General features: G+C 37.4%; 1 protein-coding gene across 2 annotated transcripts in view; it reads left to right on the forward strand.

Annotated features, from left to right (window-relative positions):
* The first annotated feature begins 6578 nt into the window (after positions 1–6578).
* The window catches only part of PCDH18 (protocadherin 18), a 12370-nt gene continuing 4428 nt past the window's right edge, over positions 6579–14520 (forward strand). The window contains exons 1-3 of one of the 2 annotated variants that reach the window (XM_006902245.1): positions 6579–9237; positions 10059–10144; positions 10235–10398. In XM_006902245.1, coding sequence (XP_006902307.1) covers positions 6760–9237; positions 10059–10144; positions 10235–10398 — 2728 coding nt within the window. In that variant the 5' untranslated portion in view covers positions 6579–6759. Of the gene's footprint in view, positions 9238–10055; positions 10145–10234; positions 10399–14520 lie in introns of both variants that reach the window. The other variant, XM_006902244.1, reaches the window with a different exon arrangement.

The following is a 14520-nucleotide window of genomic DNA, read 5'->3' on the forward strand; positions in this document are numbered from 1 at the left end:
ATGAAGAGAGAGAGAGTTTAGGGATTTAGTACATGAAATAAATCTATTAGTCATTTATTTCCTTTATTTATGAAATTTTTATTATCCCTGATGAAATATTCAAGATAAAATTACTCAATGAAAATTCTTATTTGAAAGAATACCTTGAGCTTCCCCCCAGCTTTGAATAAAATATCACTCAATTGTAACATTACTTTTGTTGCTATTGATGTTGAGAACCATCAACTTGAAATCAATCTATAACTGACTTTCCAGCAAGTTTTCAGAAGCAGTAAATCACATGGGAGGAGATTGTTCATCCTTCGCCTGCAGAGCAGCTGGTGGATTTAAACTGTGTTTTTGTGATTACAGTATAGTTTCTTACCACTTGACCATCAGAACTCCTTATAACACTGCTCTTATCATAGTATAAAAACCCTAGACTATTCCTCATTGAAAGTAACTTAATGGTGGATGGGAATTGTGAAGTGAATAAATTTCATTGTAGTCTAAGAAAATAAGTAAATGTACCTTAATGAAAGTAATCTGCCACTTGAATTTACTATTAGGATAATTTTTTACATAATTAATGCTAGTTTTCAGCTAAAAATTATTTTATTTAGTATACTACAGTGAAATTGGTGAAAGCCAGAATTTCAGAGTCCTGGCTTGGATTTCTGAGTTTTGAACATTTACTCCCTTTGATATGCTACTCTTTTGCCTCTTTCTTGTCTCTGTCCATGAAAATATTTCTACTTTCCTTCCCTGACAGATGTTCACTTTGCACAGGTTTCAGCTTTGGGGATTTTTACTGTTTATTGAAGGCACATTTCAGGTAAGGGTGTAACCTAGTGATCAAAAGGTCAGTGGTTCTAATCTATATAAAGGCATTTTACAATTAAGGTTTAGCAATCTGCTTTAAAACATCATCATCTTGAAAAGCATATGAAATAAAGTTCTAATCTGCACATACTTGCCCATCATGAGTTGGGATGGAGTTGATAACAAAAGACAACAAACACAAATATATCTTAAAAAAATCACTCATTTGTATTTCATTGCTTAATTATAAGGATCAGGCCTTATATTTCTGTCCTATTTCTTCTTTTTTAAAACTTTTAAAAAATTGTGTTTAGAATAGGCGCCAGTCTATAGTGTTCATTCAGAAAAAAAAGAAAGAAATAGAATGAATTACATAGAAGCATGCAGAAGCAGTGAATGTAAAATGGATTTCATGTAAACATAAAAGTCAAATAGTGACAATAATTTTTAATCACACTTCATTTTTTTTCCTTAATCTTACACTAGTCATAGTTAAAGGAAAATGAAGGGATATTCAAGATTTGTTTCCCCATATACTGAGTGATGAAAGCATGCTGGTATGAAAGAAGTATATTTTTTTAAATTTATGTATACTTGACAGACAAAAGCATTCAATCAGAAAATATATGTATATACATACATACAAATATACATATATGTTATCACACTGGAAATAATTTTGGCATCAGAAATAGCTCTGTAAGAATTATATTTCTCTGAAAAGCATTGCCCTTCAGTGAAAACTGCTTTGTGTTGAAGGATGACAATAAGTGTGATCTTGCATAAAACATCAGATGAAATACCAAGCTTAATTTTCTCTTTCTTTTCTGCTGTTAGATGTCATCAAGTTAAAGACAACGCATTGTGATCCTATGAACAACAGATACGATGACTGTCCTATCCTGTGGCATTGGGGGGAAAAAACAAATCTTTGTCACACTTGAGCCCATTGCTGCAGTCATTGTGTCAGTATATTGATTGAGGGTCTTCTTCTCTTTCACTGACCCTCCACCTTTCCAAACATGATGTCCCTCTCCAAAGAATAACCTCTCTAGCAACATGGCCAAAGTACGTGAGTCGAAGCTACACCATGTTTGCCTCCGAAGAGCACTCTGGCTGTGCTTTCTTTAGGAGGAATCTATTGGTTCTTTTGGCATTCATGGGATATTCAGCACTTTCCCAAATATCACAGTTCAAAAGCATCAGTTCTTCCATCATCTTTATTCATTGTCTAGCTCTCAGTAGCAAAGCCAGTTATCGAAAAGATCACAGCCTGAATTCTCTTTCTTAGGTCTTCTTGTATTTTATTTCAACTTATGTTCTTATGAGAATGATACTTAAACTGTGGTTTCTTCTCTGGTAATTATCACCATATGTTGACTGTCTCTAAACTCCCTGAAGGGGCAAAATCTTACAGCACATAATGTTTAAGTACCATTATGGTAGAATTTCTACCTCTTAGGCAATACATTACTTTTTGTAGCAAAATGTTTCAAACTTTATTAGAAATTACTTGAGTATCTTATTCAACTAGAAATTCTGTTTAAGTAGGTGTGAAATGCTGTCTCCTATAGGTAAATAAAAACAACAACTTCCACCACAATGCAGTGGACAAGGTGCAGCCAGAATGTTCCTTGAAGGCAAAGATAATGAAACTTTGTTTCTTACATTTTGGGTATGTTCTTAGGAGTTGATATTCCTTGGAGACAGAAATCATACTTGGAATGGTGGAGGGGTAGCTCTACAGAGGAAGATCCTTGACCAGTTGAGCTGTCACAGTGACCGCAACAATGAGCTTGAGTCTGTCACAGATCATGAGGCTGGCATAGGATAGGACAGTGTCCAGATCAATTGGTCACTATGAATCATACTCTATAGCACCTAACAACAACAATATAGTGTCTATTAGTTATTAAGAGCTTCAAAGAAAACGATTTATTATTTTAAGAGATATTATTTATTTTCAGTTTAAGTTCTAGTACCAAAATAAATTGCATTCTCTATGCAATGGAATGATATTTGAGCTTTAAGATCATGTCCAAGGGAATTCTGGTGTTTTAGTTCATAGGGTATGTGCCGTTTTTAACAAAAAAAGTAATGTCTCCAGTTGAAATCCACAAGCTGCTTGGAGGAAGAAAGATGAACAATCCCCTATTCTTTCTATTTACAGGGTCAAAAACTTAATGAATATGGGTTAGAATCAACTAGACAGTAATGATAAAACCCTAAGTTTTTTTCTTCTCAGAAGGGAAAAGCTATAATTAGAAACCAATTATTAAAAAACCAACACAGATCTTGGAAGAAGTGTCACCAGAGTGCTCCTTGGAGGCAAGGATGATGATCCTTTATCTCACCCGTTCTGTGTATACTGTCAGGAGGGACCAGTCCTTGGAGCAGGATATGTTTAAAAAAGGTAAGCAAAGAAGAGAAAGACACTCAAAGAGATGAATAAACACAATGGCTGCAGCAATAAACTTGAGAAGAGTGGTGATTGAGTGGAGGATATAGAATTGGGCAAAGTTTTGAGCTGTTGTACACAGGTTGTCTAGGAATGGGAGTCGACTCAATAGCATCTAAAACAATAACAACAAACATTCAACTGACTTAAATTGAAAATATAAAAGAAATTTGTGGATAAATTCCATAAAACGATGATAATATCCGAGGGTCCCCTAGAGAAAGTTAGGTCTCCATTTAACATCATTTACAATGTCACAGTCCAAAAGAGGTAGGCCCACCCCTGTCTTGTTAACAAGGGCTACCTTATCAAAAGGTTTTGTCCTTTAATAAACATGCCAACATTTTTCTTCTCTGAATATGTAAGAACTTGTATTAGAGAGCTTACCACTTCTCTTTTGTTGGTAATGTTATGAATAACAAAGGATAAGACAAAGTTTTGATTTGTTGTTCATAGAGTCCCTGTGGGTCCCAATGAACTCAAAGGCATCTAACAACAACCAAGAATTTCTTCACGGCTTTGGGAAATACCAAAAGAAGGAGAATGTCTCATTAAATTATCAGTAGAAAGCAACTGCCAGAAGTTTTGTTAGCTTTTCCTCCTAATGCTAACAAATAACAGTTACATATTTTTTGTTGTGATTATGTTTTTTTCTTGCTATTTTGTTTTCAGTACTGTCAATGATAAGCTTTGGAATATTGGAACTGATAAAAATATACTCTGAACTTTATGAAAAAAGGGTCAAGAACAGTTATATATTGTGTAAGCAGAAATATAAAGAACTTCAAAATATTGGCAAGGAGTTATTTATCATCTCTCATAGATATATAGGCAACCTGAAAAGGAAACTATAATTGGTAAGCATTATATCGTAAGTGAAAAAGCCATTTTCCATGAAGAGATCCCACATTCTTTAAAGACTTAGATTACAATCTATTCAATTATACTGAAATTTATTTTAATGATGATTTATTTCAAGTTTACTGTCAGAAAGGAAATCATTTTAATATTTTGTTTTCACAGTATATAAAATCACATGTTCTCTAAAGTAGAGAATCAAATCTATTGCTTGTGGAGTTTTGGGGAGAGATTTCAATTTAGAGGGGGAAAGTATTTCTCCTAGAAATAATGGAATTAGATTACCTTTAAAGTGTCACCCCAACTTTGAATAGTCACTAATTCCTTTCTTTACTCTTTTGGCTTTCGCAAAGGGGTTTACTAAAACCTGAATTGATGGAGTTATTGGCTCTGATTGTTTGAGATCTAAGCCAGATGGCTATGGGTGTCTAAAAGTCCCAGTTGCTTGAGGAAATTTTCCCAGTTTGCCTATAGGGCTTGAGGATCAGCAACCTGAAAGTGTGACAAACTTGTAAAACAGTATTATTCATGGGGAAGAATGTTCATCAGTGTGACCCAGTACTAAATACATTCATTATAGGCATTTCTATTCTGCACAATTTGCCACAGAGCACTGGTTTCTGGAAGTAGGGAGTGAAAAAGACAATGGCTTATAAAATGCTTCTGAATTCCTAAAAAGAAAGTGTTCTTGCTGAGACTCCTCTGTTTTCTTTTATATTTTTCTAAAAAAAAAAATTCTTAGAGACTTTAGCTGAGTTCTGCTGAGAGTAAGCACAGTGGAAAACACACAAAATTACCACACACACACACACACACACACACACACACACACCACATTCAGAGACAAACTAGAATGGGAGAAAATAAATGGGGAAAAAATGGCAGAGATTATGTGCAACAGCAAATATGCAAGTGGATGAAGACAGCTGAGGAATAAAGCAGCCAGAATGGAGCCACAATGATAAACTTAAAAGGAATTGCAGTGCGGAAAGAACATCATAAATAATCATATTATCAAGTCAGAATACCGTATCCTTCTCTGTGACCTGGATAGAGTACAAGTATCCCAAGATATTTCCCACATTTTGATGCACAAATAGTGCAAGTTTCTGCTTAGGCATCTTATTTTTTCAATGTAAACAAGCTTTGGATTTTTTAAACACATCTCTAAAAACAGTATCCATAAATAATGCATACATTAGGAAAAAATTGACTTGTAAATGGCTGAATCCACGTCTCTTTGGTTTTCACTGTGAAGAATCACCACAAACCCGTGGTACCATTTGGTAGAAATGGGCATGCTAAAGCAAGAAGTGTCTTTTCCCAAGATGAATGGTGATTTTTTTTAAGTATAAGCTAAGAATTATCTCAGACGATTGTGCCCAAACTCAGGAAAAGGAGAGATAAAAGGTAGAACTGTATGGTAAATTAATTCAAAATCCTGAGGTGCTCCTGCAAATCTTCTAGTTAAGAGAAATCAAGAGTGTAAAATAGCCATTTTCTTCAAAGAATAGAGATGAAAGAAAAACAGAAAATGAAACCTCTTTACTAGTCCTGATCTTAAAAACAGAGCCCCAAGAAAATCTGCTGGGAAGGAGAAAGAGCCAAGTATTTGTAGAGAAGGAGGGGGAGGAGACGGTCTGAGCAGCATAATTAGAAACAACTTTTCAAATTTTATTAAATTCCTCCACCAACAAAAAGCACTTAGAGGTATTTTAAGTTAACCCAGTACTTAAAGACTATGAAAAGCAAGATGATTACATGTTTGTGGAAGAAGAAAGGGCAATTAAGAAAACAAGAACAATTTAAAGTGCCATAGAAATAAAGGCGACCAGAAGTTGATTTAAAGTTTTTCTTCTGTAATTTGTCTCCCCTTTGTCGTGGCACGTTCAGAGAAAGTGAATGTAGTAGATGCAAAGGCGGAGGGAGTGCAGGGAGGAGGAAGGGAGGAGCGGGAGAGGAGTAACTCCCACCCTCCTCCCGCAGCTCCCACCAGCCTTTCTCCCCTTCTCTCCCTCGCGCGCCCCAGCTCTCCCGCCATCCCCCACCCTCGCCTTCCTCTTCCTCCTCCTTCTCTCTGCTCTCACACCCTCCCGGCTTTCCCTCCCTGGTCTTGGTGACTCCATCAGCTTTGGATTTGAAAGTACGCTGATTGGCTGGAAGAGATTCAACACACGCCGGGCAAGTGCTTTGTCTGAGTTGAAGTGAAGTTGTACAGATTTTAGACTGGAGTCAGCAATCACGGGTGTTTAGTCTGCAGCCGAGCAGAGCAAAGGAGAAAGGAACCACTCAGGAAAGACACACTGCAGGCTCCGCGAGCCCCCTGCAATAGATGGATTCCAACTACACACGAGGGAAATCGCGGTGGTGACACCCTACTGCCTGCAAAGAGAAAGGACAGCCAAACAAATGCCAAGACTGGACTCCATGCCGATACTCTCTGCAAGTCGCCACACGGTGTGTATAAAACAGAAAGTTTGCGTGCTGTTAATTACTGTGCTGTGTTGTTAAGAAACGCTTTCAAGTTTCAAGTACCAAATGTAGCTAGCTTTAAGTTGCCAAAGGAAGTTAAGAGGATTGCTTTGCTGTTTTAACTTGCTCTGTGGTGGAGAATCTCATAAACTGACCAATTCATTCACCAAATGAATACAAAAATGCACTTTATATGTGTCTTTGCACTCTTGATGCTGTCTTTCAACCGTGATGTACTGGGCAAGAATTTGAAATACAGAATTTATGAGGAACAGAGGGTTGGATCAGTAATTGCAAGACTATCAGAGGATGTGGCTGATGTTTTATTTAAACTCCCTAATCCTTCGGCTGTTCGTTTTCGAGCCATGCAGCGGGGGAATTTCCCTCTGCTCATAGTCAATGAAGATAATGGGGAAATCAGCATAGGGTCGAAAATTGATCGGGAACAACTGTGCCAGAAAAACTTGAACTGTTCCATCGAGTTTGATGTGATCACTCTCCCCACCGAGCATCTGCAGCTTTTCCATATTGAAGTTGAGGTGCTGGATATTAATGACAATTCCCCCCAGTTTTCAAGATCTCTCATACCTATTGAGATATCTGAGAGTGCTGCGGTTGGGACTCGCATCCCTCTGGACAGTGCATTTGATCCGGATGTGGGGGAAAATTCCCTCCACACATACTCGCTCTCTGCTAATGATTTTTTCGCCATCGAAGTCCGGAGCAGGACTGATGGAGCCAAGTATGCAGAACTCATAGTCGTCAGAGAGCTGGATAGAGAGCTGAAGTCAAGCTATGAGCTTCAGCTCACTGCTTCCGACATGGGGGTGCCTCAGAGATCGGGCTCATCCATACTAAAAATTAGTATTTCAGACTCCAATGACAACAGTCCTGCATTTGAGCAGCCTTCTTATATAATACAACTCTTGGAAAACTCCCCTGTTGGCACTTTGCTCCTGGATCTGAATGCCACTGATCCAGATGAGGGCGCTAATGGGAAAATTGTCTATTCCTTCAGCAGTCATGTGGCTCCCAAAATCATTGAGACTTTTAAAATTGACTCAGAAAGAGGGCATTTGACTCTTTTCAAGCAAGTGGATTATGAGATCACCAAATCTTATGAGATTGATGTGCAGGCTCAAGATTTGGGTCCAAATTCAATCCCAGCTCACTGCAAAATTATTATTAAGGTTGTGGATGTGAATGATAATAAACCAGAAATTAATATCAACCTGATGTCTTCTGGAAAAGAAGAAATATCTTATCTTGTTGAAGGGGATCCTATTGACACATTTGTGGCTTTGGTCAGGGTTCAGGACAAAGATTCTGGACTGAATGGGGAAGTAGTCTGTAAGCTTCATGGCCATGGTCATTTCAAACTTCAGAAGACTTATGAAAATAATTATTTAATCTTGACTAATGCTACATTGGATAGAGAAAAGAGATCTGAATACAGCTTGACAGTAATAGCTGAGGACAAAGGAACACCAAGTCTCTCCACAGTGAAACATTTCACTGTTCAAATCAATGATATAAATGACAATCCACCCCACTTCCAGAGGAGCCGCTATGAATTTGCAATCTCAGAGAATAACTCGCCAGGAGCATATATTACTACTGTTACAGCTACAGATCCTGATCTGGGAGAAAATGGACATGTCACATATACCATTTTGGAGAGTTTCATCCTGGGAAGTTCCATAACTACATATGTAACCATTGACCCATCTAATGGAGCCATATATGCACTCAGAATCTTTGATCATGAAGAAGTGAGTCAGATCACTTTTGTGGTTGAAGCAAGAGATGGAGGAAGTCCAAAGCAACTTGTAAGTAACACCACCGTTGTTCTCACCATCATTGATGAAAACGACAATGTCCCTGTGGTTATAGGGCCTGCACTGCGCAATAATACTGCAGAAATCATCATCCCCAAAGGAGCTGAGAGTGGCTTTCATGTCACAAGAATAAGAGCAATTGACAGAGACTCTGGCACAAATGCTGAACTCAGCTGCTCCATAGTAGCAGGTAATGAGGAGAATATCTTTGTAATTGATCCAAGATCATGTGACATTCATACCAACGTGAGCATGGACTCTGTGCCCTTTACAGAATGGGAACTCTTAGTTATCATCCAAGACAAAGGCAATCCTCAACTGCAAGCCAAAGTCCTATTGAAATGCATGATCTTAGAATATGCAGAGGCTGTGACCAGTACAGCAATGACCTCAGTAAGCCAGGCATCTTTGGACGTCTCCATGATTATAATTATTTCTTTAGGAGCAATCTGTGCAGTTTTGTTGGTTATTATGGTGCTGTTTGCAACCAGATGTAACCGGGAAAAGAAAGACACTAGATCCTACAACTGCAGGGTAGCAGAATCGACTTACCAGCATCACCCAAAAAGACCTTCCAGGCAGATTCACAAAGGTGACATTACATTGGTGCCAACAGTAAATGGCACACTGCCTATAAGATCTCATCACAGATCGTCTCCATCTTCATCTCCTACCCTAGAAAGAGGGCAAATGGGCAGCCGGCAGAGTCACAACAGCCACCAATCACTCAACAGTTTGGTGACAATCTCATCGAACCACGTGCCAGAGAATTTCTCATTAGAACTCACCCATGCCACCCCTGCTGTTGAGGTAAGATCATACACTGCATCAATTCACTTACAAAAGTCAGGTGTTAGTATGTCAGTTCTTAAGAACTGCCTTAAGTGGACAATATTATTAAGTATGTATCAAATTAAATATGATTCAAGCTACATACATAGCAGTTATTTACCCAAAATGCTGTTTTCAGTTTTTCTTTGATCATTTACTTGCATGTGATATATGTATCATTACATGTAAGTAATGTTCTGGAAAAAACAAAATTGCTGAGAGTTAAAAGGGAGTATCTAATTAAGATGCTCTCTGAGTTAAGACACTAGATACCAAAAAACAACAGAACTAGTTATGCTATCTGTTGAAAGACTAACAAAGAAAGACAAGGCCTTTAGATATCAATGCTTTTTATGTATTAAATTTTTGAAAAATTTCCATTTTATTTTAACTGTATATGGTGGAATGTTACATTAGACAGGATTTCCCCTGTGTTTTGAGAACTCAACAAGTTAAGCTGAACTATATGAAAAAGGATATCAATCACTAGTTTAAAATAGAGCTCTCTTTCCAAAAGAGTCAGATGTATTGGTTCATTCAAAGCTCTCTGATTTATCTTTTTTTTTTTAACTAGTATCCAGTTAATTATCTAGTTAAGGAATCTGTATGCTTATGTACTCACTGGAATATATTTCACTTTCATTTGGAGGTAGTCTACACTGTGTGCCACAACAAAGCATATGCAGGTCCTTAAACAGAGATAGTTGATTAGAACACAATGACCAGTGAGGTTTCTTTTTGCTTAAAACTTTGGAGTATTTGTTTCTAGGAATCAGTACAATGTCTTTGGTTTCCAGCAGGTCTCCCAGCTTCTTTCAATGCTTCACCAGGGGCAGTACCAGCCAAGGCCAAGTTTTCGAGGAAATAAATATTCCAGAAGCTATAGGTATGAATTGTCCTTGTGTTTAACTATTTAGTCTCAAATAACATGAATGCTGAAGAGTGAAAGCTGTACTTTACCTGATTGTCTTTCTAGGTATGCTCTTCAGGACATGGATAAATTTAGCTTGAAAGATAGTGGCCGTGGTGACAGTGAAGCAGGAGACAGTGATTATGATTTGGGAAGAGACTCTCCAATAGACAGGCTGCTGGGGGAAGGATTCAGTGACCTATTTCTTACAGATGGAAGGATTCCAGCAGGTAAGAGGGTGAAATATGTAAATCTTTGTTTTCTGAACTATGTGTGTCAGTTAGATTAAAAAGAAAATCTTCATTCCCTTTTTAACATCATTCCTTTATTAACATCAGCATGAAAGAATGTTTAATCTACAAACTAGCAGCAACAAACATAAACTGACACACTTGAACTTTTCTTGAAATTCAGAGTAAGCAATAGTTGAAGAAAAGTAAGCATGGGAGTTTACAAGACATGCAGGAAAGGACAGAGAGAAGAGAATAGAGAGCAGACACTTCCCTCCCGCCTCTCTGTTCTGTTGAAGACTTGCAAAGAACACTGAACTACTCTTTAAAAAATTACTGGTTAGTTGCTTTTCCTTCAAACCACCTGTTTTGGTGCATAGTGTGGTGAACTGGACTATAATTTGAAGGACACATTTCCTGTGATGGAAACCAACTCAGAGAATCAGAGATTAAAATACACTAGACATGGTACACTTTAAGCACTAAAAATAAGAACAAAAATGCAGCTTTTAAGGTAGTAAACAGAGTACGATTTTTCCTCTTTCATTTTAGATCTGCACATAGTGGAAAAAGAACAAGAGTCTGGGAGGGGAATTTATACAGTATATGGATATATGGAAAATATTCTATTAATTTAGTACTCTTGGTTTCCTTAGAGTCTTTTCTCTCTAATTTGCATAAATAAGGTCTGTGGATCCATTGGATAAATATTGGATGTCCTGTTACAACACTTTGTTACTGAAGAGATGTAATAACAAACAGACCTTTAGAGATAATATGCGTTAAAATTTTTAGCTTCTCCTAAAAAATGATCTAGTGAAGACCATTAAGTGAAGCACTTATCTAGGGAGCACTTGTGTTCATAATGTAGAGAAGTAAGAGTTTACAAAATGAGCATGAGAAAGCATAAAAAGACCAAGGAAATGAAAGATCAACAAAGAGAAAAATCAAGAAGTAGAAACTTGAAATTGCATAAGTAGTAGAAGTAGCAGGGTCAATGGTGTCAGTAGTTTGAGCAAACTCAGGTTAGTTTTCCAGTGCCTTAACCACTGAGCAACTAAAGTCCTTATACAGTAGGAACTGGTAGACAAATTCAAGAAAATATTCCTTAAGGCTTATTTTGTGAGTAACTTCATTTTCTTTCCAAGTTACATTTATTTTCAAGGTTAGAAGTTTCAAGTCTACCCTTTTTTATTATCATTAATCACACTGCTGAACATACAGACAATTCTTTTAAAAGCATTTCCATAGTTAAACAATCATACTTCATCTAGATGTCTGGTGGGCTATGTATCTTGCCATAAATTTAACTAAATGACAAGAGATACATACCTTTGCTACATACCTACCTCCACATAAGTTGTGGTGAAATGGAAGTATAATGCTCCAGAAAACCACTACTGAAAAAAAAATAATTTTTTTCTTTAATTCAGAAGCACTGTTTGTCTGGCATAGAGTTAAAAAAATGTGCATGTAAAACGTTTGTAAAGAGAAGACTCTAACTCACAGTAACCCCATGTGTGTCAGAGTAGAACTGTGTTCCATGTTGTTGTTGTTATGTGACATCAGGTTACGGTGACCCTATGAACAATAGCTCTGAACCTTCCTGATCTTATTGTCAGTCACTGTGTCAATCCATCTCATCCAAGACCTTCTCTTGAGCTGCCCTTCTGTCCTTCTGTGTATGATGTCCTTCTCCAAGGACTGACCCTCGCTGACAACATGCCCAGTGTATGTGAGAGTGAGTATAAAAATTCTTGCTCCTGGAGTAGCAATGTGGTTTCATTTTCTCCTGGACTAATCTGTTTGTAGGGATTTCAAATTCTAATTTTTCTTTCAAGGTAACTACACAAATTAGGGAGCTCTGGTGACCAAGCGTAAGGACCTGGGTTACCAACCTCACTGCAATAAGTTCAAATCCGCCAGCTGTCCTTCTTGAGAAAGATGGGCAATTTCCTATCATGTGATTTACTGCCACTGAAAACCTACTGGAGGGTCAGCTATTGGTTGGTTCCAACTCCACAGTAGATCACAACTAACTAAGCAGATTGGAACCTTTAACCATTCGGTTTGCAAGCAAATGCTTTCACAGATTTCACCCCCTTCCTTTAATTTTTAGTCTTCTAAGGATTTTCTCTTTTACTCTGAGTGGGATTTCACCACCCTGACCATTTATGCAGTACATACAGCCATATAATTTGAGTTATGTAAATATACCCTGTAGAAAAAAAATTGAGTGCATGTGAATAACATTACAAGACTCAACAGTTTCCTAAAGGATATATATTTGCAGGACTTAAGGTTCTTATTCCAATTGTTTCCTGCATTAGACTATGATCAGATATAAATTCTGTTGTGCTATTTGCCTGCCAACAGGGTCATTTCTGGTCACTGATTCTACTAATTCCCACAGAAATATTCTGCATTAGTGTTCATTTTTTGTCTGTTGGCTCATCTGTTGTTGTTGTTGTTTTTGGCTCATCTTTGTCAACATATTTCCTTCATTATTCATTTAACTTTGAATTACAGCACTATACATATGCTAGTAAAAAATCTTTACTGTAAAGTTCCTTAGCTGAAATTATTTTAAGAGCATTTATTTTGGTGGTGGTGGTGTTGTTAAGTGCCATCGAGTCTTAGGCGACTCATAGCGACCCTATGAATGAAAGTCCTCGATAGTTGCGTGACTTTCATCCTTACTCCATCTTTTTTCATTCTTTCTCCATCCTTTTTCATCCTTTGGTGTATTGTCTTTAAAAAAAAATAGTCCTCAGTTATATCCATCCCACATTCTACTGTAGTCAGTTGTTACTAACAAATGCAGTCATCTGTTAACTACTTACTTCAGATAGTCTTTTAGGATTCTGTATTCTCTCAACTCCCAATGCTAGTGTCCTAGTGTTAGGTTTGTCTCCTGTGTGTCACTTTCTGTGTCATCATAGGCTGACATTTTCTCTCTTCCCCTCCTCAAATTTTTTTACATATATCTTCCTGAACAACCTTTTGAAAATACGTTGGACTAAAAAAATCAATAAGTTGTGCTTGTTGTCCAGGCAATACCAAATTAAATTACTTATCTTGGCATTCAAAGGCCAGAGAAACCCACTCTGTTTATTACTTTCAACTTTGATATTTTGAAAAATACATTTGGCAATAGACAAGAGACTTCTTTTCGTATAACAGAACAACATTCCTTTGCTTGTACTTCCTGTCAGTAAAACTGGCTTCTTGTCCCTTTATCTATATAAATTCCTTACATCTGTCATATCTCCACCTCCATTCCTTCCTTAAAATGTTCTTAGCATTGTACATTTTGGTACTTTATCAGGCTGTTTATGAACTCATTTGGTATACTTGACTCTTAATTAACTCTTAAATCACTTAGTTCTTAGAGCAATTGATAAGTATTTACATATGCAAGACTCTTTATAGATAAAGGTTGAATCACCAATGACTAGATATTATTGTCAAGGCAGTTCCAACTTATGGCAGCCTTTTTTTATGTTACAGATAGGAATTATCCATAGGTCTTCTTGACTTCAATGTTTATGAAAATGGATCACCAGACTCCCACAGCATTGCTGGGCAGGTTTGAGATTCCAATCTATAGATTAGTGGCTTGCACAAACTATTTGTGCCATGAGGGAAAGACCTGAAAGAAGCTAAGCATGCTCCTCCCCCCATCCACCCATATAGTTGAGCCTCTGCTTCCTGCCTTACCTATATCATGTGGTACTGTGACAAAACTCTTAGTCATAGAGTGGCAAAAAAGAATCTATGTCTTCCTCTAAGAATTTGCCATCTGCCATAGCTTCAAAAGAAGCACCAGGAAAAAAAACCCCAAAATTAACTATATGTTTCACTTGCCAAAAGGACTTGATATCCCTCAAGGATTGAATCACATCTATGGAGAACATGCACACCAAAAACACTTTCAAACAATTAAGTGCTTGAGGACAAGGTTAAAAAATACCTATTGTTGTTGTTGTTGTTATGTGCCATCGAGTCGCTTGCGACTCTTAGCGACCCTATGTACAACAGCCCTAAACTCCGCTCTCTCCTGTGCCAATCGCACTGTCTCTGACACTCCCATCCCAATTATCCCAGTCACTGAATCAATCC

The sequence above is a fragment of the Elephantulus edwardii genome, unplaced genomic scaffold, assembly GCF_000299155.1.
Source record: "Elephantulus edwardii isolate Elephantulus edwardi_28Jun2011 unplaced genomic scaffold, EleEdw1.0 scaffold00385, whole genome shotgun sequence".
Classification (NCBI taxonomy): Eukaryota; Metazoa; Chordata; class Mammalia; order Macroscelidea; family Macroscelididae; genus Elephantulus; species Elephantulus edwardii.